At 33.4% G+C, this 26,115-nt stretch overlaps 1 protein-coding gene across 1 annotated transcript in view; it reads right to left on the bottom strand.

The window, feature by feature from the left end:
• LOC103605233 (alkyldihydroxyacetonephosphate synthase, peroxisomal) overlaps window positions 1-26,115 on the bottom strand; it is a gene marked incomplete at its 5' end in the record, with an annotated part of 72,866 nt that overhangs the window by 25,444 nt on the left and 21,307 nt on the right. Inside the window, 6 exons of the mRNA XM_008589819.1 lie at window positions 1,012-1,101; window positions 5,504-5,565; window positions 7,950-8,019; window positions 13,489-13,601; window positions 15,648-15,724; window positions 19,271-19,322. Coding sequence (XP_008588041.1) covers window positions 1,012-1,101; window positions 5,504-5,565; window positions 7,950-8,019; window positions 13,489-13,601; window positions 15,648-15,724; window positions 19,271-19,322 — 464 coding nt within the window. The remainder of the gene's footprint in view (window positions 1-1,011; window positions 1,102-5,503; window positions 5,566-7,949; window positions 8,020-13,488; window positions 13,602-15,647; window positions 15,725-19,270; window positions 19,323-26,115) is intronic.

The following is a 26,115-nucleotide window of genomic DNA, read 5'->3' as shown; positions in this document are numbered from 1 at the left end:
GTTGTTTCTGTAATATATAGTGGAGATGTGTTCTTGAAAACCACACATACATACAAAGAGAAAAAAAAAGTGAGGCAGTTATACAAAAAAGTTTTAAAAGTGCTACATTACTACTGTATCATTTATTTTAAGGTTCCCCTTGTGGTTTCATACTTTGTTCCAATTTCCATTTATTCTCCATTCCAATTAGTTCCTTAAATTTTTACAGAAGTCAAAGGTTCAACTCAATCTTCATACATTTAATCTCCCAGTTTACACAGAAAACGAATACCAAAAAATTGAACACAAAGTGCCCCTTCTCAAGAAAACCTCCTTTTGAGCTGCTGTTATTCAACAAAGAGGACAAGATCATCATTGCGTTAACCATGCAATGTCCAATATGGAAGACACCAGCCACATGTGGCATTTTAAATTAATTAAAAAATTAAACAAATTTTAAAATTCACTTCCACAGTTACACTAGCCACATTTCAATCGCTCAATAGCCACATGTGGCTTGTGGCTACCATAATGAACAGCACAGACACAGAATATTTTCATTATTGAAGAATGATCTATTAAAAAGGACTCAGTTAATTGTCACTTGAATCTTCTTCTCCTCTCATTCCTTTATTCTACTCCCATTCATTTCATCATCAACTAAAATGTTTAGTGTTGTTTTTTTCTCTGATGAAGAGCCATGTTGACTACGTGTATAATTTTTAGTTTCTTGACTATCTATGTAATTCATACTTCCAGTGAATGAAGGAGTCCTTCTCTTTCTCCAGGAACTCTAGGCTCTTCACTAACATGCTGTCCAGACAGAATGAAAGGCTTACTCACGGAAGAGTGTCCTATTCCTAGTGGGCTCAGGACTGCAGTAAAATCCTAGTGGCACAATTCTAACAAGGTGGTAAGTAAAGTTTAGGAAAGCTTGCCAAGAAAGCTTTTCCTCAGCTGACAAATCATATTTCCCTATATATTAAAAAGTTTTTCAGAATAAGGAGTATAAGAACAATTTTAAAAACTTACCGGCATGTAGAAAGAGGAGCAAACTGAACACCCTTCTCTTTGCACTCCCTTGTTATTCTTTCTTTTACATTTCTACAGAGATCTACAACCCTAGAAAAGATCATTGAACATGATATTAAGTTTTCAAATGAAAATTACACAAATCCTAATAAATGCTGATTTATCTGGCATCCTTCAAGTCTGAAATTCTCTTAACTAAAAGCTTTCAGTTACTCCTTCAAGAATGAACAAGAACCTTGATCATCTGATTTGAGCCCTCCATTGATAACTTCAAAGGGACCAAAGTCTTTTCTTGCTTTTGCCATTGGAAATACAGAAGTCAGAAGAACATATTCAAGTCTCTTAAATGCAGTTTTCTACACTTAGCAAAGCCCAATTTCAAAATAAATTTAATTACAAAATTTTAAGAGCTTTAAAAAAAGCTATAAAGAGCAAGTTAATAAAAATTCAATCCTGTGTTATATGAATATCAATCTTTATCCATGTTAAGATGTGTTCCTTAATTCAAAAACAATTCAATTAATAATCATGACATTATATCAAATGCTCAACAACCTATTCTCAAACTGAAATCCAATTTGACAGACTTATTGGATATGAACTATGTGTAAAGTGCTAATGTGCTATGTTAGACTGGATAGTAATAATCCTTAAAGGGAAAAGGAGACTGACAACATTTAACAACATTAATCTATTTTTTTTTTTTTGTCTTTTTCCGTGTCCGGCAACGGATCGCAACCCTCAGTGTTGCCCCCGTACCGGACCGGGGACCGGCAACGGGATTGCAACCCTCGGCGTTGCTCCCGCTCCTCGCTCAGCCAGTGAGCGGGAACCGGTCTGAATGCGGGATCCGAACCCTCGGGCGGGAGCGCCACCGCGCTTCCCAAGCGGCGCACTATCCAGTGCGCCACTGGGCCGGCCCAACATTAATCTATTTTTTAATTCAACTACTTTTGAATGTGAGCTATAACATATTGTTATAATTACACATTTTGTTTCATCTGGAAAATAAAACTTTTAAGGTATATAAAAACCATTTTATTCTCCAATAAATATTCTAGTTCTGTGTTTTAAACCTTGGTCTGTTTAGCATCAAGAGAATTGAAAAGACTCCAAAGAAACTCAAAAAGCTGGCCTACCTCTAGTCTCAAGACTGATTTGACTGTGTGAGAACCAATTTGATAAAAACAATAACATTTAAGCAAATTATGCTTTGTAAAACACATTAAAATCATCTATATTTCCAAGAATAAAAAATATATAATTAAAATATAAGTACAAAAAGGGTTTTAGTGTTTTATAAGCATGTCAAATTTATTTTTATGAATACAGTATCTGAAACCTTTATAAATCCTAATTTTACCAAACAATGCTCTTAAGTTAAATTCTGCTTTAATTTATGAGAGCTGCAGGTAAATATGATTTATCAATGTGATGTTACCTAAGCCTTTTATGGAATGGCAAGAAATGCATGTTTTAAAAAAAAATCTCATAAGCATTTAGATTATTGGAATTTAATACGTATTTATTTTGAAAACCCAACCTATAAAACACTTTAGACATAAATAAAATCTACTAAGCTTTAATATTTACAGGGATTAATGAATTTACAAACTCTTAAAAGTTTGTAAATTCAAACAAGTTCCTTATCTTGGCTCTAGAAAATGAAATTTAAGTGCTACAGCTACATTAATATTTACAGGGATTAATGAATTTACAAACTCTTAAAAGTTTGTAAATTCAAACAAGTTCTTTATCTTGGCTCTAGAAAATGAAATTTAAGTGCTACAGCTACATAGTCTAAAAAAAAGTTAAGAATACAATTCATCTGCTTTTATAGTCCTTTGCAAATTAAACTATTGGGTGAACCATATTTCCATTTAAATGCATTTAAATGTATCCAATCATCACAAATGCAATTGAAAACATAGACATGTTAAAAGTTGCTTATATCTAAACCCTCCACTGGTAGCTGAACATGAAGAGATTATGGAAGAAAGAATAGGACCAAATGATTATAACCCCCAATGCAACACTTTCTATAAATGATTTGTAGGGAGAGGGTTCTGAAAGTATTCTCTCACAGAACTTGAGCAAAGGTCAATACAGTCCATTTGGACCAATCATTATATAGGATATAAACATAATTCTTATTTGATCTATCAGCAAATTTAACACTGTTAACTATTTTCTCCTTGAAAAAAATCTTCCCTGGGCTTTTCTCACATCTCATCACTTGAATTTCTTCCAAATACTCTAGATATTATTCTTCAGTCTCTTTTGCCAGCTTTTGCTTGTATGACTATCCCTTAAATGTTGAGATTCCATGGACTTCTTTCTTAGGCCCTCTTTGTTTCCTTTGTTCCATACTATCTGTAAGTATTTGTATCCACTTCCTTGGTTTTAATCACAAGATTCTTTCTGTTGTCTCCAAAATCTTTAAACTCTTCAACTCTTAAGACACCTATTTTTATAAGCTATAATTTGACACTATTCCAGAGTTCAATCATAGGACTCTATGTAGAATATTCATTGGGTACCTAACAGGTGCAATCATGGTGCTAAGGCCACAGTGGGATGTGCCACTTGGGGACAGACAAAGACTACTAAAGAACAATAACTCCCTGTGGATTATATACATGAAAAGGCCAATGACCTAATAATGTGTGAGGGTTGAAGACCCTGATCCTATGGGCTACTGCTAAACATGGTCTCTATCTAGCTAAAGATTTGAAAGAAAAAGCGAGTTGCTAAATAAGTAACAAGTACATTTCCATTTATGATATTTATTAAAACTTCAGCTGAAGAAAATGTTTTAAATGAAAAGATACCAAATATGTAACCCTGCATAATACTGAAATTATCACTGAGTTAATTAAAAAATATGTAAGTATATACAAAGAGTGGATAAGAAAATAAAAAGATAGCCCATAGTCAGTTTCCACAGTTGAAAGAATAAAAAGATGGCAATATGTTAACTGACGACAAGGAAATTCATAACGCTGAGGAGGTAACACTATACTAACCCACTTTCCCCAGTGATATGGACTGAATGTTTGTGTCCCTCCCAATGAATAACATTAGTGCCCTTATAAAAAAAAGATGAGAGGGTTTGTTTCTTTCTCTGCCTTCCACCATGTAAGAATACAACAAAAAAATGGCCATCTATAAACCAGAAGAGGGTCTTCACCAAAAACCCAATTATGCTGGCACCCTGATCTCAGACTTCAAGCCTTCAGAACTGTGAGAAATAAATGTTTCTTGTTTAAGAACACTTATGCCACCCAGTCTATGGTATTCTGTATAGCAGTCCAAACTGACTAAGACTCCTACCAAGGAGAAATATTAAAGATTAAAATGGTCTTTAAGACCACTACAAACAGCTGCCAAACTATTTCTGTTGTGAAAAAGTGTCAGAGTTGGTAATTCTTTTCACTCACAAGATTTATTTCCCTTGTTAAAATTTAGCATAAAAAACTGTGAATAAAAGAGTGATACTATAAATTGGGTTAATATCTAACAATGCATAAAATATGAGCACCAATGTGCCAAAACTCATAACACATAATAGAAGAGTAAATGTAGAAAAGTAAAAAGTTTTCTAGGAAGAAAAAAAGAGGTTGGAAGAGAACAAAATGTTGAGATTTGTAATATCTGAGAGGTAAATTCATGGGAATTTGTTATAACCTATATATTTTATTGTAGGTTTTAAACGTTTTGTAAATTTTATTTTAAAAAAGTAAAATGTAAGCATACTAAAAGAAAATAAAAATATATTAACGATCTACTTAATAATTTATTTATTATTGAATGAGTTGACAACTCACAAGTCCATTTTTAAGAAAACCATTTCACATTTCCTAATCAGATTTTATTAATTCCCTAACCAATATTTGTGTGTGAGTGTGAGTGGGTGTATGCATTTCCAGTAACAAAACCCTTCTAAAATTTATTTCCCTTGATTTTATTTGGGTTATTTCCTATAATATGCTCCAGTACTCGAATTAAGCTTAAATTTAGAAATTGCACTTAAGTTCTTACCATGTACTTCTTTCAGAAATCACTTAAAGGTAAGTTAAGATCTTACTTAATACGCACATACAAATATCAAAACCTAAATGGCATTACCAAAGAAGGTTAACTGGCTTTATCATTTTGGGAGACTTTTTAGAGAACATTTAAGCATGTTAATCACTTAAGAATTTAATCAAAGCTAAGTAAAACCACACAATAACATTTAGTGTCCAATAAGATTCTTCAAAATGTAAATATCAACAACACCTTCATTCTTTGTGTCACAAACTTGCCTCAAACCAAAAAAAGGGCTTGAAAATATGACATTCTGTTGAAGACATCAATTTAAATAAAAGTAGGTGCCTTGTTTCAATATTCCTTCATAAAATTTTTAGTTTATATATTCATACACAAAGATATTATTTCGGCAACTCATATACCATATTTGAATAATATCAGGGATTTTATTATATTTTACCTGTCCCAAGGAGCAGAAGTCTCAAAAGATTCTCCTAATATATAGTATTCCAAACCTAAGTCCTGTTAAGAAACATACACAAAAATCAAGAAACTATAACAGACGCAGAAGAATCAATAATATTGTTATTATTTCATGTTCCTTGTTTGCTAGTGCTACATGTTTTTCATTTTATCTCGACTGCTCTTTACTATCTGCCTCATAAGAGCATGGAAAGTTGCCCTGAGAGTGAGCTAGAACCTTCACGAGGACAGGAACCTTGTCTGTCTTGTTCTCCTCTGTATCTTTGGCACCAGGCAGAGTGCCTGACACAGGGGAGGAACTCAAATACTTATCCAGTGAATGGAGTCTCTATCCAGGAACAGTTTATGTACATATAGAGAAAACCACCAGAATAGATTCTTAGTGGCCTAATTAACAAATTAACTGGTATCAAAAACTGGTCAATCGACGGAGGAGGATGGGTAGGGAAGCAGGGAAGGGTAGAAGAAGAGGAAGATATTCTCCTTGCTTAAAATCAACTTTTCTTTAAAAACAAATTTAGAAAATACAGTGCCTCTCTTTGAAGTGACAGAATAGACAGAATATCTGAAGGCACCTCTACTATAAAAATATATTATATATAGCATACAAGATATAATACTTACAAGTAACTTATAATGCTTAATTTCTTTACCTAGAGCACGACTATTTTATTACCAAACTGGGAAGAAAGATTCACAAGCCACCACAGAAATGCAAAGATTTGAAAGAAAATTTTATAAGGCAGGAAAATCAATACAAGTTAAGGTTTTTATTTCCGATAAAATGAATCACTTCAACCCAACTAGAGTTTGGAGGGAAAAGTCTCCAAATGACTGGTCTAAAATGTGTGTTTTTCTCATATGCATTCATTTATTCAGTAAACATATTTGATGACAATGGTAATAGGAACTGGAAATTTTTCTTAATAATAAAATAAATAATCCGGGGGGAAAAAGTCCCTAACTTGCTTTTGACTCAGCTTTAACATGAACTGGAACCTTAAAAATTAAGATATTTACTCCAAATTGTGTCTACACTGTACTTCTTACAGTTACATTTCATTTTCTAGAGTTCTAAATTTAGTATTATGGGAAAATGGTCAACATCCTCAGAAAAATGGCTAGGAAACAAAATTTTATGTTTACTAAAAATGCTTACTATGGTGAGAACCTGGAGTACCAACAGTCTATGGAAGCAGATATTATTTATAAGATCCAAAATCATCTATTATCTTTCATGATCTATACATCTCTTAATCAGAATTTCTAACACACTAGAATAGGCAATGCATATACTTTTCCTTATCAGCATAATGGGATGGGGTGTGGGTGTTGCAGGGAGGGAAGAGGATTATATGCTTCAAATTCACTGAAATTTAAAATATGAATCTTAGCAAGGATTAAATTATTTCTAAAATGAGAACACATTAATTCAAGACTTCTCAGAGAAGTAAAAACAAATTGTTTTGAAGGAAATACTCATACAAACATATTCAATTTCCAAGCAAAAAATTTAAAAGTTTAGTATTTGGGGAAGCTAAATTCTCGGCAGGATATCTGAAAAAACAAACTTTTAGAATAAGATCATTCAAATTACATAACAGGCAAAATTTTTAAAAAACACACAAAAAAGGAACCCCAGCAATAGCAGAAAACAATTAAGAAACTTGGGTTTGTTACGGCCAAAATAGAAAAACAAAACTAAATAAATAAATGAAGAAATAAAGTATCAGAACAACTTACTATCAGTATAGCAGATTTGAAATTAATATGACTAATGAAGTTTCTCATAAGTAGAAAATCTAGAACTAGAAAAATTTTAGCGCTCAAGTACACTAATTTATTTCCTTAATTCTACTCATATACAGCAATCATCACCAGTGAACCAATATCTACATGGAATAAAATTAAATTCTCATAAGTAGAAAATCTAGAACTAGAAAAATTTTAGCGCTCAAGTACACTAATTTATTTCTTTAATTCTACTCATATACAGCAATCATCACCAGTGAACCAATATCTACATGGAATAAAATTAAACAATTTTTAAAAACACAGTTAAAGAATTCTATATCTTTAAGACATTATGATCAAGTGAGAAATGTTGCTAAGTGAAACTGCTTGATTCTAACTAAGTAATTTTTCAAATGGCATGCTCAACTTTCAGACAAAGGCTCCATTCTTTTAAAAAGCAGAAAGATATAGTAAGTCATCTTTAAGTTCCTCAAAAGCATATACAGATGGTTTAAATGAGTTTCTGAAGATTCATAGCTAATCTAGGGTTCACGTAAAATAATGTGCTAAATTATAGTAGCTTAAAATTTAAGAAAATAAAGAAAACAACTTCATTTACTCAAAGTAAAAGTACTGTTTAACAATTTGAAAAAAAGTATAAATTGACAATGAAATATGATATAACTTACTCGAATGTACGCAATGACATAGGTCAGCAAATAACCTCTCTGTCCATTATCTTCTCCAGCTGCCAACCCACTGTAATTAAAGAACTGTTAGTATATTTCAAATGAATTATTAAAAATATATAGAACTAACCAAACTGATATGATACCTCAAGATAACTGCTTAGCAGATTAACATATATTACACTTTGTCTCATTTTTATCTTAATCCCATTTATCATAAATATATCAAAGAGCTGTCAAGAAAATAAGCTTGGATAACAAAAATCTGAAAACAGTTTTAATAATTCAGTTTAGTCATTAATTTCAAACTTTTATCTACCAAACTATAAAACTGACTCATATGAACTCAACTACTTCTACCCACATTCTCAAAAGAGCAGAGAGTTAGCCTTGAGAAACAAATTTAAATGAGGCAAGATAATCTTCACAAGCAAACAAGATACTTAAAATATTCTTATTTTATTCACATTATATTCTTATTCATATATTCACATATTGTTATAGTCTTATCCACATATAAAGAAGTGTGATGATTGACTAGCAACAAATGACAATAAGTTTCTTGAATACTTGAGCACATAATATTTGGAGTTAAGCATGATGCTTATTTTATAGAACTCATGATTTAAATGAGAGGTAAAACGTACTTATACAGAAATATTAAGGTTTATAAAGCAACATACAGATAAGTGCAAAACCAATGGATAAGGTCCTACTACTATGAATACTTAAACTATCCCTTTCAAATTGAAAGTAGTCTTTTTTTTTTTTTTTGTCCTTTTTTGAGACCGGCCGCACTGCGCTCAGCCAGTGAGTGCTGTGAACGCACCGGTCATCCCTATATAGGATCCGAACCTGCGGTGGGAGCACTGAAATTGAAAGTAGTTTTTATCCATGGAAATTATATTTGATGATCTAGTTAGAATTAATCCCATATAACATATAAATCAGACCAAGACTCTGGTTTGTAAAAGTTACTACTATTTTAAAAGACAATGGACGAATATTGCTTTCCACTATCTTTGGTAGGAGTTTTTTTTTTTTTTTTTCCTTTTTGTCTCTTCTCGTGTCCAGCAACGGATCGCAACCCTCAGTGTCGCGCCCGTACCAGACCGGGACCAGCAACAGGATCGTCGCGCCCGTACCAGACCGGGACCAGCAACAGGATCGTCGCGCCCGTACCAGACCGGGACCAGCAACAGGATCGTCGCGCCCGTACCAGACCGGGACCAGCAACAGGATCGCACCCCTCGGTGTCGCGCCCGCAGCTCGCTCAGCCAGTGAGCGGAACCGGTCTGTATGTGGGATCCGACCCCTCAGAGGGAGCGCCGCCGCGCCCCCAAGCGGCGCACTGTAGCAGTGCGCCACCGGGCCGGCCCTTTGGTAGGAGTTTTTAATTATGATTTTTCCATTATCAAACAGAAATTAAATTTTAACTAATTTTAGTAAACTAAAGGAAGAATCATTTCTCTTATGGCCTCAATTAACACCTCATAATTAAATCCTTTCTTCTCCTGAAGTTTTGTTGGATTTGGTGGTAAACAAACAATACACTGTAGATGAACCCTTGTTCTATACAAATACTATAAGGCAATTTCGGGCTAAATTATATATTTTCTGACTGTAGATGAGTATATACAAACTAGTGTCATCCAGAAGGAGTGGCAAAGACTTGAATAGAAGCAGCTCTAGTCAAGAACTACTTGAGGAAGGGGCATAATGAAGGGGATAGTTTGTATTAATAGCATGTTAATGAGCAAAGAAGACAGATCAAGCATGTGAAACGAGACAAAAGACAATTCTGGATTAGACGCGAAGGTGAAGGTAGAGAGCCAAATAAAATTCCCAAATAAAGGGAAAATGAGTCAGAAAACTGCTGTGGCAAGTGCTTGGAGGAAAACAGCTGAGCCCATAGCTCAGGTAGATATGAAATGGAGTGAGACTCTGAGTCCAAGAAAGAAAAAACAACACAGATCGAAGAAATAGTAACAACTGATCCTCGGCCTAGTAGCAGAAGGAAAGGAGAGTGAAGACTGGGAAAGGGTGCAAGACACCTGTGTTGGGAATCTGAGAAGCAGCATGCTAAGTATGCTTGCGGTGAGAACTAACAGTAATGAACATTTAGTAGCCTATCACTGTTATATCAGGATGAGACAAAGACCTACTTTCCAGTCCCAGGTCAAGCCATTTCTCTTTAGACCCTCTTCCAATATCTGGAGGGGGAATCTGTTCTACACTGGGATCCAGTGAGACAAACCACACAGAAACACCCATTTTCTTATCTAAAGCAGGAAGAAACTGGATGTCCATCCTAAATTCATAAACCCCAAAGGAAAAGAAAAGTCAATCTGGGCTTGCTTTTCTGAATCATAGATTTCCTTGCAAATTTAGGTTTTTGGAACTTCTCTTTTTTTAGCTTTCAGAACTGTCAATCTTCTAGTCAGAATTACCTTAAGATATAATATGTAAATAATAGCAGGCCTTAGTAATTAAATGCTTCTAAATTTCCATTGTTGTAGCTACTCCAATAAACTACACTTAGATTCAAACTGCTTTATGTTAAAGTAGCAACATCCATCCCCTACTTGCTGCTCCCTCAACAAATTTCAAACTTTGATTCACAAGGTTCTTAAAGAAATTTAAAGCTGTTTCATGAGGAAGGCCTGGGAAGACTAATGAAAGAGGAATAAGAGACAATGTTTTTATTAAAAAAAAAAAAAAAAAGGCCATCTGGTGAATTTAATCACTCTTATGTTCATTTATATTAAACTTAAGCACACTTTAAAAACAACAATAACTTATTACCTTAAGTTCTATGGTAAATGTCAAAACACCTTCGATGAATGCTGACAGGTATTGTTTATTCTGCTTAGCTCTTAGAGAAGTTAAAATGCATTACCAGCAAACATAAACAACCAATGCATGATAATTCAATATTTGGCTACTATGTTCTGTTGGATCATGTGTTCAAAGGGATTTAACAGTGTTGGGGTGGGGGTGGAAGGCAAGGAGGAAAAATGGCTAAGACAATACATAAAAATGTTCTAAACTGTTGGGAGCCCTTCATTAGAAACAATCAATTTAAAGCTAATGAAGCAATGGGAAGAGAGGATAAAAGAAACAGAAAATAAAGAATAGATTAATAATGCCCTAATTCAAAATAAAATATGAGCTACACTAACATATGAAAACTTTAGCAGAAAGAAACTTAGTGGTGCTGTCCTCCATCTTGTTATGCAGAAGGAGAAATGACTGAGGACTGACAGCTGGCAGAGTGGCATCTTAAATAAGAAAAATATCTCTGAATCTTCAGTGATTAGAATAAAAAAATAGTGCCTACAGAAAACTGGGGGAAAACCAGGACTTCTGATAAAAAACCAAAAGAAGATATTTCCAACTATTAAAAAATTAAAATAGCCCTGAATCATCTGCCTAATGACATTCTGGGTTGTTGAAAACAGAAGACTTCTGCATCTAAATGAAAAGAGCCAGGACGAAAATACGTTTAAAAATTAATCATAATGTAACTAAGAAGGTTCAAACAATAATAGCCAAAAAAAATGAAACGCCAATCTGGGCCAAAGTTTTTAACAGTTTACTCTTACTTTAAATTGACATCTCATTTACTATAACCTATTTTTAGTGGATGAATTTGATACAAGTTTTGTTTAGAATAAGCAAAATTGCTGGAATTAACCCAATAGTTCTGGGGCCTCTGTATCAGTATCTGAAGAGAGTTGGATACCATATCTTAAACAAGATTCACTCTTATTTTTAAGTTGCAAATGGATGGTGTTATGTGAGAAAATAAAACTGATATTACTGACATTCATGACAGTTGGTGGCTCAAATTAAACAAAACTGACAAAACGGTTCTGACAAATTAATTCCTCTGCGCGCGCGCATGTGTGTGTGTGTGTGTGTGTGTGTGTGTGTGTGTGTGTGTGTGTGTGTGTGTGTAGGTGGATGAGGAGGAGGACCGAGGTGAAACTAATCAAATTTAACCCTATATACAGCAATTCAAATGTAGCAAAACGTCCTCTTCCATTTCTCTACCAGTCCTTCTGGAAAATTTTGAAATTAAATATTTTAACATATTTAAACATATAAGAAACAATTTTTTAAAGTTTCGATCTCTAATATTTAACACATAAAAGAGCAGATACAACAGATTTTATTTTACATCTCTTTAATTATTTGGAGTCAAACACATATCTGACTAATATGTGTTTTAAGAAAAAAAGTTTTTTAATTAAATAATATATGTACTCCATATAACTTAGAAACTAAAAAAACAGGTACACACAGAGGGCTAAACTTCTTCTGGGAAGGGAAAAATGTACATTTCAAAAATTCAAACACAAATGAATTGACCCGAAATCCAAGTCACTTGGTAACTTGACCAAATTAAATGATTTTTTTATAGCACAATTACATTTAACTAATTTAGCTAAAACACAGTAATTCCCTAAAAAGGTACTGTGGGAGGAGAAAAGGTGAGAGATAAAGGAACTTTATCTTTTATTAAAGAAATTAAAATTCCACTTGCCAATTTCAGAATAGGGTAAAAAATAAAAGTGAGAGATTACAACAGTACAAAAATAAACTAAAAATTAAATCCATGATTATATTTTTTTCCTTTCTAAGAATACAACATACAGTCTAACATTAAGTTCAGACGATTCTAGAAATAAAGGGCTAACTTTACATTTGAAAAAAATATGTGAAAGTGGGGCACGTGAAGTCACATAGCTCCAAAGTGTTTTCTTAAAAAACAGGAAAAAAAAAAAAGAAGGAATGAAAAATATTTACAAAGAACTCAGGTTAAGCATAATATGTATGAGATATTTTAATTCCTGAAATAAAAAAAGTAGAGACTGGAATCTAGAAAATTGTTTATGTTGTACTTAAATTAAAAAGGAAAGGAAAAAATGTGGTCCTGATAAATGGCATTTTCACAATAGTTTTCATTGATCAGTCTTGTAATCCATCAAGCAGACAGACAGAAACCACCCTGTCATTATTCAGTTGGTTATGGATGTGAAATGTTTTCTGTTTCTTTATACCAGAACAAAACAATAAGTGACAGGGGGCGGAGTATAGACAATTTATCAAATACCTTTGATTAAACACAGTTTCCTCTAAAAACACACTAATAGCATGCTTTATACATATACTGTGATCAATAAAGAGTAAAATGACAATGAATATTTTACTATTTTTCTCTAGCACAACAAATAAATATCACAAAATTGGCATTAATGTAAAAATCTAAGAAAAATACTATAAAATATTTAATATACACCTAATTACACAAGTAAGAGCAACATATCAATCTAACTTCCTATAAATTTTGGAAGTAAACCAAGACAATATTTTAAATTTACTATCATAAATTACCATAAATCTAAGTTTAAATTAATAACTGCTTGGAGATATGCAATCTTAGAGACTTTAATGATTGGTACACTAATAATTGCATGGAAATATCAGAATTTTAGCTTAACTTTCTCTTGGCATTATAAACATAAAGCCATACCCAAATTTTGCAGCAATGTCATACACTTGTTTTTCATGCTGAAGAACCTTCTCACGGTCCCCCTCAAATAGCAATGTGGCTACACTTAGCTGATTTGGATCAAATCCTTTAAACTACAATAAAAACAAAATTTTATTATCACAGACAAGTCTTATCCTACAAAACAGCAAATCAAAATACATTTTGCTCTTTCTGATCTAATTTGGATCAAATCCTTTAAACTACAATAAAAACAAAATTTTATTATCACAGACAAGTCTTACCCTACAAAACAGCAAATCAAAATACATTTTGCTCTTTCTGATCTAGGCTCAAATACACCAACTTCTTAAAAATTGAGCTTTGGAACTTTACATGTCAATCAACAAGAATGCTTAAATGTACCTACTCAGGTCATTATAATATAACAAAGCTATGCAGCATAGAAAAAGACAATTTATTTCAAAGCATGCCACAGTGTTAATCATGATGACATACTGGTATGTATACACAACAAATAACTTAGAATTATAACTGTAGTCATGAATAAAGTAAAAATCATATAATAGAATAAAGTAGCTGGATGTAGGGGGAAAAAGTAAAAACCAATAGTATACCTATATATCAAGAATAACTTCTTATTAAATACTTTCAAAGGAGATCTTACACATAAAATTAAAATAGTATCTAAGAATAAAAAAGAAATATTATAACTTCATTAGGAAAATGTCTCAAAAAAGATGAGAAAGATATATGCTCTTGAACAAAGAAACTAAGTAGTATAAACTTGAAAATACTTGCCTGAATTAATATATAACTTTATTCTAATTCTAATAAAAAGCCCAACAGACTTTCTAAAATGATGAAGAGCTTCTAAAATTTTTCTAGAATAATAAACAGGTAGGTGATGGTGATAAGAAGGAAAATTCTGAGTACCCCAAGAGAAAACTAGACCTACAACAATTAAATCCATTTAATTTTTTCAAGAACAAAAACTCATTAAAAAGAATTAGATACATTAAAATGGAGTCTATTTCTTGGATAAGTACATAAGAAGGTGTCTTAGGCATGGCAAATTAATATAAGAGAAGCAGAGATTAGTAAATTAATGGTTCTGCCACAACTGGTTACCAATTGAGGGAACAGGAGGTAAAGATTAATTTAGATCTTTACATCACACGAAATAAAATTGAAATATATTCAAATAGCAATGCAGATAATTTTTTTTTAAAATTCGCATTTAACACAAAAGAGAGAGAGAAGAAAATAGCCCTAATCATACTTCTAGAGGAAGAAAGACTTTTCTAAGCTCAGAACTAAATAATCACAGGAAGAGATAAGAAAATTTGAAATTTTTGCACCAAAAAGAAAACCCCCTATTCAAAAGGGAGACAACTGACTGGAAAAAATCATTACAATCTAATAATTCAAAGCACCAAAAAGAAAACATGAAGCTGCCCTTGCTGGTAAAATAACCATATCCAACTAATTCACACAAAAACGACGTCTAGAAAATACATAGAAATGTTCTGTCTCACTGGAGTTTCAAGAAACATTCTCCCCCCCTGGTAAATTTAAAACATAACAAAACAAAAAATCCCACATGCAATAACAAGGATGCAACAAAAAAAGGCACATATGTTTTGCTTATTGTAGTGTAAGCTGGTATAACTCTTTAGAAAAGCAATTCAGCAATCAAACATATAAAAAAAAAAAAAAAAAAATCCATGCTCTTATTACACCTCTGGATACATACTGTAAAGAAAAAAATTTAAACTAAAGAAAATGTTATAAGTACGAAATTGTTGAATGCAATGTTATTTTTAGAAACCAAAAAAAAAAAAAAAAAAAAAAAAAAAAAAATCCATGCTCTTATTACACCTCTGGATACATACTGTAAAGAAAAAAATTTAAACTAAAGAAAATGTTATAAGTACGAAATTGTTGAATGCAATGTTATTTTTAGAAACTTCGAAACTAGAAAAGAAAATTTCTGAAACTGACTGCATGATTAATTTACTTGACAAATATTTATTCCAACATGAAAAAGAGTAATCATGAAATGTACACAGCAACATAAAAAAAAGTCCTTACAATAGGTGCATGTGAGGGGAAGAAGACAGGGAACAAAGTTAATGCCCTATGCATTTAAAATTTTAGCAGTTTACACAAATTCTTACCTTTGTAATATAAAACTTTTTTAATCCATCCAAAAATGATGTAAAAATAGAGGAAACCTGAGGTTTAAGAGCATGACCTAAGAAGTAAGGGGAAAAGGTTATATTTTTAATTAATATCAAATTCTGTGTTTTCCAGAAGATCAAGAGGCTACTTCACCTTGGTATCCTAAAAGAAAGTAAAAGTTTTCTTGAATTTAATTTTTTAAATCTCCCTATGTTATTTATATATACCATATATTTACATTAAGATCTTCACATTTTATCTTTGTCTTCCTTGAAAAGTCACACACAACTTTTTCTTTACAAAACCCATTCCCTGTTTGTTGTTGAAGTCATCTAGTATATGTAATTAATACCACACATAATTTAGGTTATCTTTCAATGGTACGGTTCATACATAGTAAAACTACTTCATTAATTTTTATTTCATTAAGAACACCCAGTAGTGGCTGGTTTTACTTTTTTTTTTTTAATTGTACAAAAACCATTCAGAATTATAACTAAATACAGAGTCAATGCCAAGTGTAAGGTTGTTTCTTAATTAATTCTTAATTCATCCAGAATTCTTGGCATAAAACTAGCAATTGCTTCCTTAATCACACCCGGAGAGTTAAAATTACCAAAATAACATAAATGGCGTCTCAGAGTCTGTTAAATTAACATCCTTGCCTGCGGATTAAGCTTAATTGAGTGAAAACCTTTTACTGTTTTCTCGTTGTTTTCAGAGACTAACAACTTCTCAACTCTCTTGACTGTTTACATTTAAGAGTCATACATCTGGCCTTAGTGCTTTGAGCCCAATTCAGAAAAATGTAGCATACCATTTATATGGGATTTCTATAAACAATTTTAAAGTCTTCAGTAAATCTAAAATTATCTCTAAATAAAAAGTTTACTTTTAAAAAAGTCTTTAAGGTTTAGGGATTTTGTTTATTTGATTTTTGTTATTTTATTTCTTATTTGTCCTTCCTTTAAAATAGGTGCAGAGAGCAAACTAGCTGTTTCTAAAACAACTATCACTTGTCTTTTTTTTCTATCCATCTACTTTTTTTCAAGTGAGAATCTGAATCTATAACACTTATTTACTACATTTTTGCTGATTATAGTAGGAAACTGTGTTTACATAAAAGGCCAAGTAATGTAAGTCTTAACCAGAGGCTAAGAGTTAGATATCCACACTATAACTGAGTCATTAAAACAAAAAACAAAATGAACTACAGATTACATAGAAATCAACCTAGCAGTATTTCTGAGCTACTGGATCACAAGTAAAAGATATGTTTGGGATTTTTCTTTTTCTTTTTTTGTAACATATCAGAGATGCTTCTCTAGCACAACCAGTGTTTTAAAAGATACAATTTCTAGCACATATAAAGTTAGAAATAACATATCATCAAAACATTCACTTCCTGTCCCAAAAGGAACTCATCCTATATTAATAACAATTGAAAATAAATATATAAATACATATATGTGTTGAGTGTTTGAGAGTTCTTTGAAGAAATTGAAATTATTCATACAAAAAACTTCTGATTCACATATCTCTATACAGTGCATGAGGACTCCAAATGTTACAACTCTATGAAATAATTCTCAAGGGTAAATGTTCACCATAACCCATTGAGATTTATATGCACAATTTCCATTAGTGACTAGTATAAGTTATACACATACATCCCTAATACTGAGTTAAGCCAATAGCTTTGAAAAATAAATGATTATTAAAAATAACTTTTTTTGAGGGTGGGGAGAGGTGGATGGCCAATATGGGGATTTTTTTTTTTTTTTTTTTGCTTTTTTGCAGCTGGACTGTATGGGAATTGATACTGACTTTAAGGTTGATCGAGCATTAGTACTAACTAGAGGGTATTGTCATCTTTCACTTTTTCCTTGAATTAATGCTGTCTATCAAATTAATTACATTCTAAATATATACCAGCTATCATGTTTTATCTTTCATAGTAAACTAGTTTCCAAATTTGTTAGCTGAACAGTTTGAGTAGTAAATTTTGCACTGTTACAATGTTAATTAAGTAATTTAAAAGGTTTTATTAAATACCTATGTTTCAAAGAAGTGGTTCAAGACAGTCAAAAAAGTCTTAGGCTTTGAAATCAGACAAATTTGGGTTCAACTACAGCTCTATCGCATAAGACTTGCGGACTTTGGCCAAAATATCTAGCCTTTCAGTCATTTGAGACTCAAAAACGGGAATACCACCTCGAAGAACAGTTGTGAGGAGATATTTGATGAATTGTGCCATTGAAAATGTGCTTGGCAGTATGCTATGAGCCATCTAGGATTTATTTACATTCTTTTGCCAGTTTGATGATTAATTCAGTCAACATGTAAGGCCTATTCTGTGACAAGTGCAGGAGATACAAAAATGATACAAAAATGACTAAGAAACATCCCCTATGTTTGAGAAACCTTAGTATACAGAGTAAAACTGTAGATCATTTCAATATACTGAAAACAGATATTTTCAAAATGATGTATTAAGAGATGTACCGAAGATAGGGGTGATGTTAAAATATTAACAACTAATAATATGGCTTGTACTTTGTTAACAACCAATATGGTACAAACATTACCAATCAGCCGTATGGCTGGTGCAGGGTCCTAAACACCCCTTGTTGTGTCTAAGCATTCCTCCGTTAGGTGTTCGATCATAAAACCATGGCAGGATATATAGATAGAAAGGATTCAATGGATACTGAGGAATCAAAAAGGTTACAGACAGCCAAGAAGCACGATCAGATCAAAAAGACCACTTTGGTAGCTAAGTAAAGGGCAGAAGGAGGGGAGATACAGTCAAGACTAGAGATGGCAGAAGAGGTAGAGAGGATAGAAGGGAGTATATAAGCATGTTTCTAGGTGTAGTTATGAGAATGTAGAACAGGAATGATGGATAGCCAGAAGGACCTTTTCTTTAAACCTTCACTATAAATTGTTATAGATCACAATTATAAATAAAATCCAGCCCAGTTACAGCTAATTTTACCAAACTGCCTATGTCTAACATAGTTTACTGCAACAATAACATACAAAAGGATAACACAGTCTTATTAATGAGATACATGGCTCTCTAAATGCAGGTCAAAACACACAGGGGGCCTGTTCACCCATCTTGCTTTATCTCATGTAACAACCCACATCCTACCTTCTATCAGCCATACAGAACTATTTGAAGTACTCTAAAACATGCCACTGAGGTTTCACAACTTCCTATTTTTGCTGACAAGTGAACAAGTTTGGTAAGGGAGAAGAAAAGATGATCTCAGGCAAACCTGCATTCACCTTTGAAGGTTTACCTCAAAAGCATCAGTGTCCTTTAAAAGCCTTTCCTGACTCTCCACCCCCATCTCAAGCAAAATCAAGTAGAATCAATCACTCCTGCATTTGCAGCCCACAGTGTACAGTGCAGTCTTCTTTCACAGCCCCTCAGCACTGCTGCATTCAGTCATTTATGTAACTGTCTGTCCTCATTAGACTGAGAGCTTCCTGAAGGGCAGCAACTATGACATTCATCTTTTTAGCTCTGTACTCGGTATTCTTCCTACTGGTGTTTCATAAATTTTGGAGGCTAAGTGAACAGATTTTAAAATTACTACTCCTTGCTTACCAAACTGAAACTGCTGGTTGTCCATGAGGCGAATAGATGCAGGAGCACATCTCTGTTTACAAAAGAAAAAAATGTGATAAATATAATCTTTCTGTACTTAAGAGACTTAAGAGCATAGTTCCTAAGGATATACAGAAGAAAATAATATTAACTTTTTATATAATTTATGAAGACAAAACATCAGTGGCTTCTATAAAATATTTGGAGGAGAAATCTACATACACAATAAATAAATAAATACATACATACATACATACATAAGTTAACACATCTTTAATTTATGAACAACAAAATTTCCTTAATGTCTAGCAAAGACCTATGGGAATAATCTAAAAGAAATACCAGGCCTCAAAGTGAATTATTTTAGGAAACAGATATGTTTAAGATTAAAATCAGTACCTCAAGCATTATGCTGTTTATGAACTATATTGTGTCATCAGGTTCTTATAGAAATGAGGAGTTCTTTTAAAATGAGGAAGGTGGTGGTGGAAATTTTCACGTGCCGAAACACTTTAAAAATTAGCTACAATCTCTTCATAAACAACTCTAGGAATTGTTCCTTGTTTTTATCCCTTCTCGTAGTACATTTTTAATAGAAAAGCTATTCAGACAATGTCCAGATTTCTAAGATCTTTCAAGGCTACTTATATAAAACTAGTCATAAAACTTTGAAGCTTAAGATAATGCTGGGCCGGCCCAGTGGCGCACTCGGTAGAGTGTGGCGCTTGGGAGCGCAGTGGCGCTCCCGCCGAGGGTTCGGATCCCATATATAGACCGGTCCGCTCACTGGTTGAGCGCGGCGCGGGCGCGACACCGAGGGTTGCAATCCCGTTACCAGTCACGAAAAAAGACAAAAAGGAAAAACAAAAAGATTATGCTAAAACATCTAGCACTGCAAATATATGTATATAGGTTCATGTTAAAAGCTGCAAGGATGGGCCGGCCCGGTGGCGCACTGCTACAGTGCGCCGCTTGGGAAGCGTGGCGGTGCTCCCGCCAAGGGTTCGGATCCCACATACAGACCGGCCGCTCACTGGCTGAGCGAGGCGCGGGAGCAACACCGAGGGTTGCGATCCCGTTGCCGGTCCCGGTCCGGTACGGGGGCGACACTGAGGGTTGCGATCTGTTGCCGGACACGGAAAAAGACAAAAAAGGAAAAAAAAAAAGCTGCAAGGAAAGGGCCAGCCCCGTGGCTCACTCGGGAGAGTGCAGCGCTGGTAGCGCTGAGGCTGCGGGTTCGGATCCTATATAGGAATGGCCAGTGCGCTCAATGGCTGAGCGTGGTGCAGACAAAACCCTGCCAAGGGTTGCGATCCCCTTACCGTTAAAAAAAAAGAAAAGCTGCAAGGAAAGAAAACTGAGGAAGGCAGATATTAATTTTGTGATGATAAAACACTACAATACAAACACTAGCAAAGTTCAAGTTAGCCACAACTTCTCCATAGAGTTAAAGTAAGTGAGCTGAACCCAAATGAGATTTTTATTTCTATACAAATTTTTAGCAAACTTCTTCCAGGAGCTTGCTTTCAAACCACAAAATTTTGACAAATACCATAAATTTTTTGAACTTTTATCTTCTGAGTAATAACATTTATCAATAAGATTTGAATCAACACAAATTTGAGACTCACCCCCCAAAATAAAACTTAATAGACACTTTCATTGTGCATTATAATATTTTTGCTATGTTACTTTTAATTGAACAAATATTTAATTTTTATATAAATACAATATACATTTTATTTCACCCAATAAAATGACTATATTGTTATTTCGAAGACTACACAATTTATTTTACTCACCTTTGATATTAAAGATGAGATAATTTAATCTACATAAAAAAAGTTACTGCCAACTCTGAAGAAACAGTATTAGGTAACTTTATATATACATCGTTAACAGTAACCTATCACCTTACATTTAATCCTATGGCTTCCAAACTGCTTTCATATATCTATATTTAATACAAGAAAAAACTCTGTCAGGGGAGCAGAACTGACATTATCCCATTTTACATATGAAGATACAAGAATCAGAGGTTAAAAGACTTGCCTAAGGCCTGATGACTGTTAAACAGTAAAGACAGAAGTAAGAACAAGATAACCTGACTGCTAGATGAGCACTATTTCAAGTATACCACAGAGCTTCCAAAAAAAATCACTTAAAACACATACATAAACAGTCATATCTGAAACAAAAATTACATTAAAACTATCTTATTTGCTATTTTGTGGTCTTATTAAAAGTATAATCATTAAGGAATAAAATAAACTTACAACCTGGATAATTTCAAATCTTGGTATATAGGTATCTTTATAGTTGGGTTAATGATTCTAAGAACATTACCAATTTCCAAAATACTAAAGGAAAATCAATCTTCTTCACTTACAAATCTGGAATACTTTTAATAAAATGGGCACCTTGACTTCTAATAAAACATACAAAGCCTGATTAGACCAAATTTCTTTTCTTTATAAAATAAACAGAATATCCATATGACATTCATATTTATATGTTTTGGCTTAAACATACCAGTAAAATAGGAGAGAGAATTCAGAGCCATTCTGTCTTTCTTAGTGGGGGAAAAAAGGTTTTAAGTTCCTACCAACAAGTTGTAAATTCCATCTCCTACTGTCAACCAGATTCTACTTCACCTATATCAATGGGCAGGTGTTATCAATGAAAACAACCAACACAAATACACTTATATCAGAAAACTGTTAGAATGTATACTTGATTTAGTAAATTTCTATTGGTATTTAATCTCTAAAACAATTAAACTACAATATGCAGGCCTTGAATAAATCTTGGTTTGTAAAAACTATTCATAAACTGTACTGTGGGAACAACTGGGATAACTGATTATAGAATGAATATTAAATGGCATTAAAAAATTACTGCTGATTTTCTTAGACATGACAATGATATTGTGGTTATAAAGAATGCCATTGTTCCTCTCCTTTCAGGAGATGGTGAAGTATGTAGGGGTCATGTGTCATGATGTATGCAACTTAATTTCAAATGATCCAGAAAACATATACAAGAAGTCTATAGAAAAACAGAATTGAAAGATAATATGAATCTTTCCACAAACTTTCTGAAGTACCTCACATACATACATATTAAACAAATAGAGCAAAAAGTTAACAAAATTGTCAAATATATGAGGTGACTATAAAGGAGACCACTGAATTAGTCTTTCAAATTTTCCGTATGTCTAAAATTTTCAAATGAAAAAGCTCTAAAAACAGGTAAAAAAAAAAATTCAGGGCACTTGCTATACCATATAGCAACCAATAGTCAATTATATAAAATGTAATTTTAACTTGACAGCTGAGCCACATAAACCAGTTACTCCACTACCCTGTTTATACTGAGGAGGCGTAGTAAATGATAACAGACTAATACTAAACAAAAAAGAACTAATAAAAAGCTAAAGAAAAGTTTTTGTATCCTAGATAATTAGTTTTTAACACTGACTTTTAAAAAATAATCAATTTTAACCAGTTTTTAAATCTCATATTTTAATAGTGCCAGATTTTTTAAAAGTCAGTAGTTTTTCAGTTATTGTTGTAAGTAAAATCTCATAAGGAAAGCACTCAAATTAAAAAATATCGGGGCCGGCCCGGTGGCGCACGGCTACAGCGCATTCCCGCCGAGGGTTCGGATCCCACATACAGACCAGTTCCCGCTCACTGGCTGAGCGAGGTGCGGGCGCAGCACCGAGGGTTGCGATCCCGTTGCCGGTCCCGGTCCGGTACGGGCGCGACACTGAGGGTTGCGATCCGTTGCCGGACACGAAAAAAGACAAAAAGGAAAAAAAAAAAAATATCATCCAAATTGGCTGATGATCACCTGGTAATTGATAATTTATAAATTGCTTTGCATCACTTTAAATATATGAGGGTACTTCAAAAAGTTTGTGAAAAAATTAAAGATAATACGAATCTTTCCATGTACAAAGCAGGAAAAGTTTCTTAGAATTTGAAATAATTAAGTTACCACAATAATTAAACAGAAGTTTCTAGAATCAAAAGGCCAAAATAGTTACTATTCTTTAAAAACAACAGTAACATTCAATGAGATTTAATACAAAATTAGGTTATGTTTCTAATGCTTTAAAATTAATTTGGTAAGTTAAAAAAATCAAAATATTGCCTTTAAAAATAAGAGACAGCACAAATTCTGAGAATCTGAGCTCCAAAGTCACTCTCATGTTATTCAATTATGCTGGGCTGAGAGTATTCCATAGACAAGGAAAGGGGGAAAAGGTCCTTGAGTAAAGTGACCCCTGCTGGTAAGTGATCAGAACTAACCTGAGAAGGAATATTTTTACCCATTTTAATGCTGGGTTAATGATAAATTCAGGGAATTTAAGAATACTCAAACAAAAATCGCTTTCTCAAACTGGAGTTAAAAAAAAATAATTGATTTCTTTCCTGTTATGATAAATGTACCCTTACTAGAATCTATCATGTCACCTGACTTGTACCTAAGTACTTAGTAAACAGTCTGGAAAGGTATGAGAAATTTATTATGGACTAATAAAGAAATATCACCATCTTTGTTTTACTTGAACAATGAAGAAATAATCACACTGACCTCAAAACACTGGTATAAGATTGACTAAGTCAAATTGTTTGCAATTTTATCCCTTTAAAGATACTACAACCAGGAATTTACTTGAATATGTAACCTGAAAAATAAAAATAACCACTGATTATTCTCATTTACTATGTAGTATTCTCTGAGCTAACTTAAAAAGCAACAGATTTCTCAATCCAACTATTTTATCAAAAAAAAACCAGTCCCTATAAGAAACACAAAAGATTTCTGCCAAATTTGTTTTTCTGTAACTAAGTCATAGTCTTGTCACAGAGAAAATCAGAACTTGCACTTCAGATGAGAAACATTATTTGAGGTGTCTCAATAGTTACTGTCAAAAAAAATTTCAGTATTAACAAATATTTCAAATGCCTGCAGGATCTCTACTATTCTAATTTCTTCAGGATAAACTATAAAAGTATAAGCACTGAATGATAGTCCTATATCTCTGGTACCATGATAAGGAATGAATCATCTTTGAACTGAAAAGGTTTGTTTTGTCAAGGGGTAAATAAAACTTTCTGTGTCAACTCTAGAACAGGCCAAATTCCTAAGCCTAGACACTATATCAGAGATAGTCTACTAACCTCTCATTGTAACAGAAGCAAATGCTTCAATACTAAACCCCAATGCTGTACAAAAATTTAAACAGAGAATTTATCACAATATGCAATATCCTTAGTGAATACATAAGACAGGAACCACATCTATTTAATTTGCATACATTGGCTATGAAGTTAACAGTATAGTACCTCACATAATAAAAGGCACACCATAAAATTTAAAACTTTCAAAAAGCTACATGAAAGAAGAAAAATCTGTTAAATGTAAATTTCTAGATATAAAAACTTAAAATGTAAACAAATTCTTCTAAGTCAGAGATGATACCACAAATGAAATTAAATAATATTTAAGTCTATTAATATTATTAAGGCTATTATTACTGATATTAACGTTTGGTTGGGCATATTGGAAATTATAGCTAAGAGTCTACATTGTAAACAATTTTTTTTACAAGATAATTATCTCTTGTTTTAAGGAATGAAATAATACATATTACAGAGTGGATACTTCCCTTCACTTACACTAAGGGAACGGCCAAAAGTTAATGCCCAACAGTCTCCTAATCATAATTCTACATTTGTTCAGTTTAGTGAAGGTAAAATAACTTGTTCTGAATAGCTTCTGGCAGAGAGGATGTCTTATAACTGTCCTCATTTTGCTGCATCACATGGTAAAGAACACAATTAACCAAACATTTGACTTCAAAGAGAGAAAAGTATGACACACAAAAAATGATTTAAAATGACAATTTCGTTTTCTATATGTGACAAATATATAACAAGAGTTACTCCTGAATACGAAGAACTTTGAAGTGTTTTATAAGGTAACTGCTAAATCTAACTCCTTTCGATTTATTTTAACCTCTCCAGGATAAATTAAGTTCAAAACAGAATGATCGGGCCGGCCCGGTGGCGCACTGCTACAGTGTGCCGCTTGGGAGCGCGGTGGCGCTCCCGCCGAGGGTTCGGATCCCACATACAGACCGGTTCCCGCTCACTGGCTGAGCAAGGTGCGGGAGCAACACCGAGGTTAGCGATCCCGTTGCCGGTCCCCGTCCAGTACGGGCGCGACACTGAGGGTTGCGATCCGTTGCTGGACATGAAAAAAGACAAAAAGGGGAAAAAAAAAAAAAACCCAGAATGATCTACTTCTTCCCAAATTATGATCTAAACTCACGCGCCTCGCTCAGCCAGTGAGCGGGAACCGGTCTGTATGTGGGATCCGAACCCTCGGGCGGGAGCACCACCACGCTTCCCAAGCGGCGCACTATCCAGTGCGCCACCGGGCCGGCCCCATATCCGGACTTTTTAATCAGTTTCAAGTAAGGTAAGCTTTCTTGTCCATTGTATTTATGTCTCTAAAAATTGTTCATTACTAAGTATGCAGAACCAAATTGCTAAAGCTATAGACTAGAAAGGAGCTTTCTTTTTGACCTGCTTTTTAACCACATGGCAGCTCTTTCTATCAATCATTACCTTATTTATTCCAAGATATATATCCAACAGTTTCGTATAGTGAATTTAAATTATGATCATTGGCTGAGTATCCAAGGAATATCTTTAGATAAATAAAAGGGCAAGTTTTACTGATTTACATGAGGATGAAGGAAAGTTCCATCCCCTGCTTTTCAGTAGCACAGTTAGTTCTTATTACTTCCTATCAGAGGCATATCAAAT

The sequence above is a fragment of the Galeopterus variegatus genome, unplaced genomic scaffold, assembly GCF_000696425.1.
Source record: "Galeopterus variegatus unplaced genomic scaffold, G_variegatus-3.0.2 Scaffold5668, whole genome shotgun sequence".
Classification (NCBI taxonomy): Eukaryota; Metazoa; Chordata; class Mammalia; order Dermoptera; family Cynocephalidae; genus Galeopterus; species Galeopterus variegatus.
This window is presented reverse-complemented; position numbering and strand designations above follow the sequence as displayed.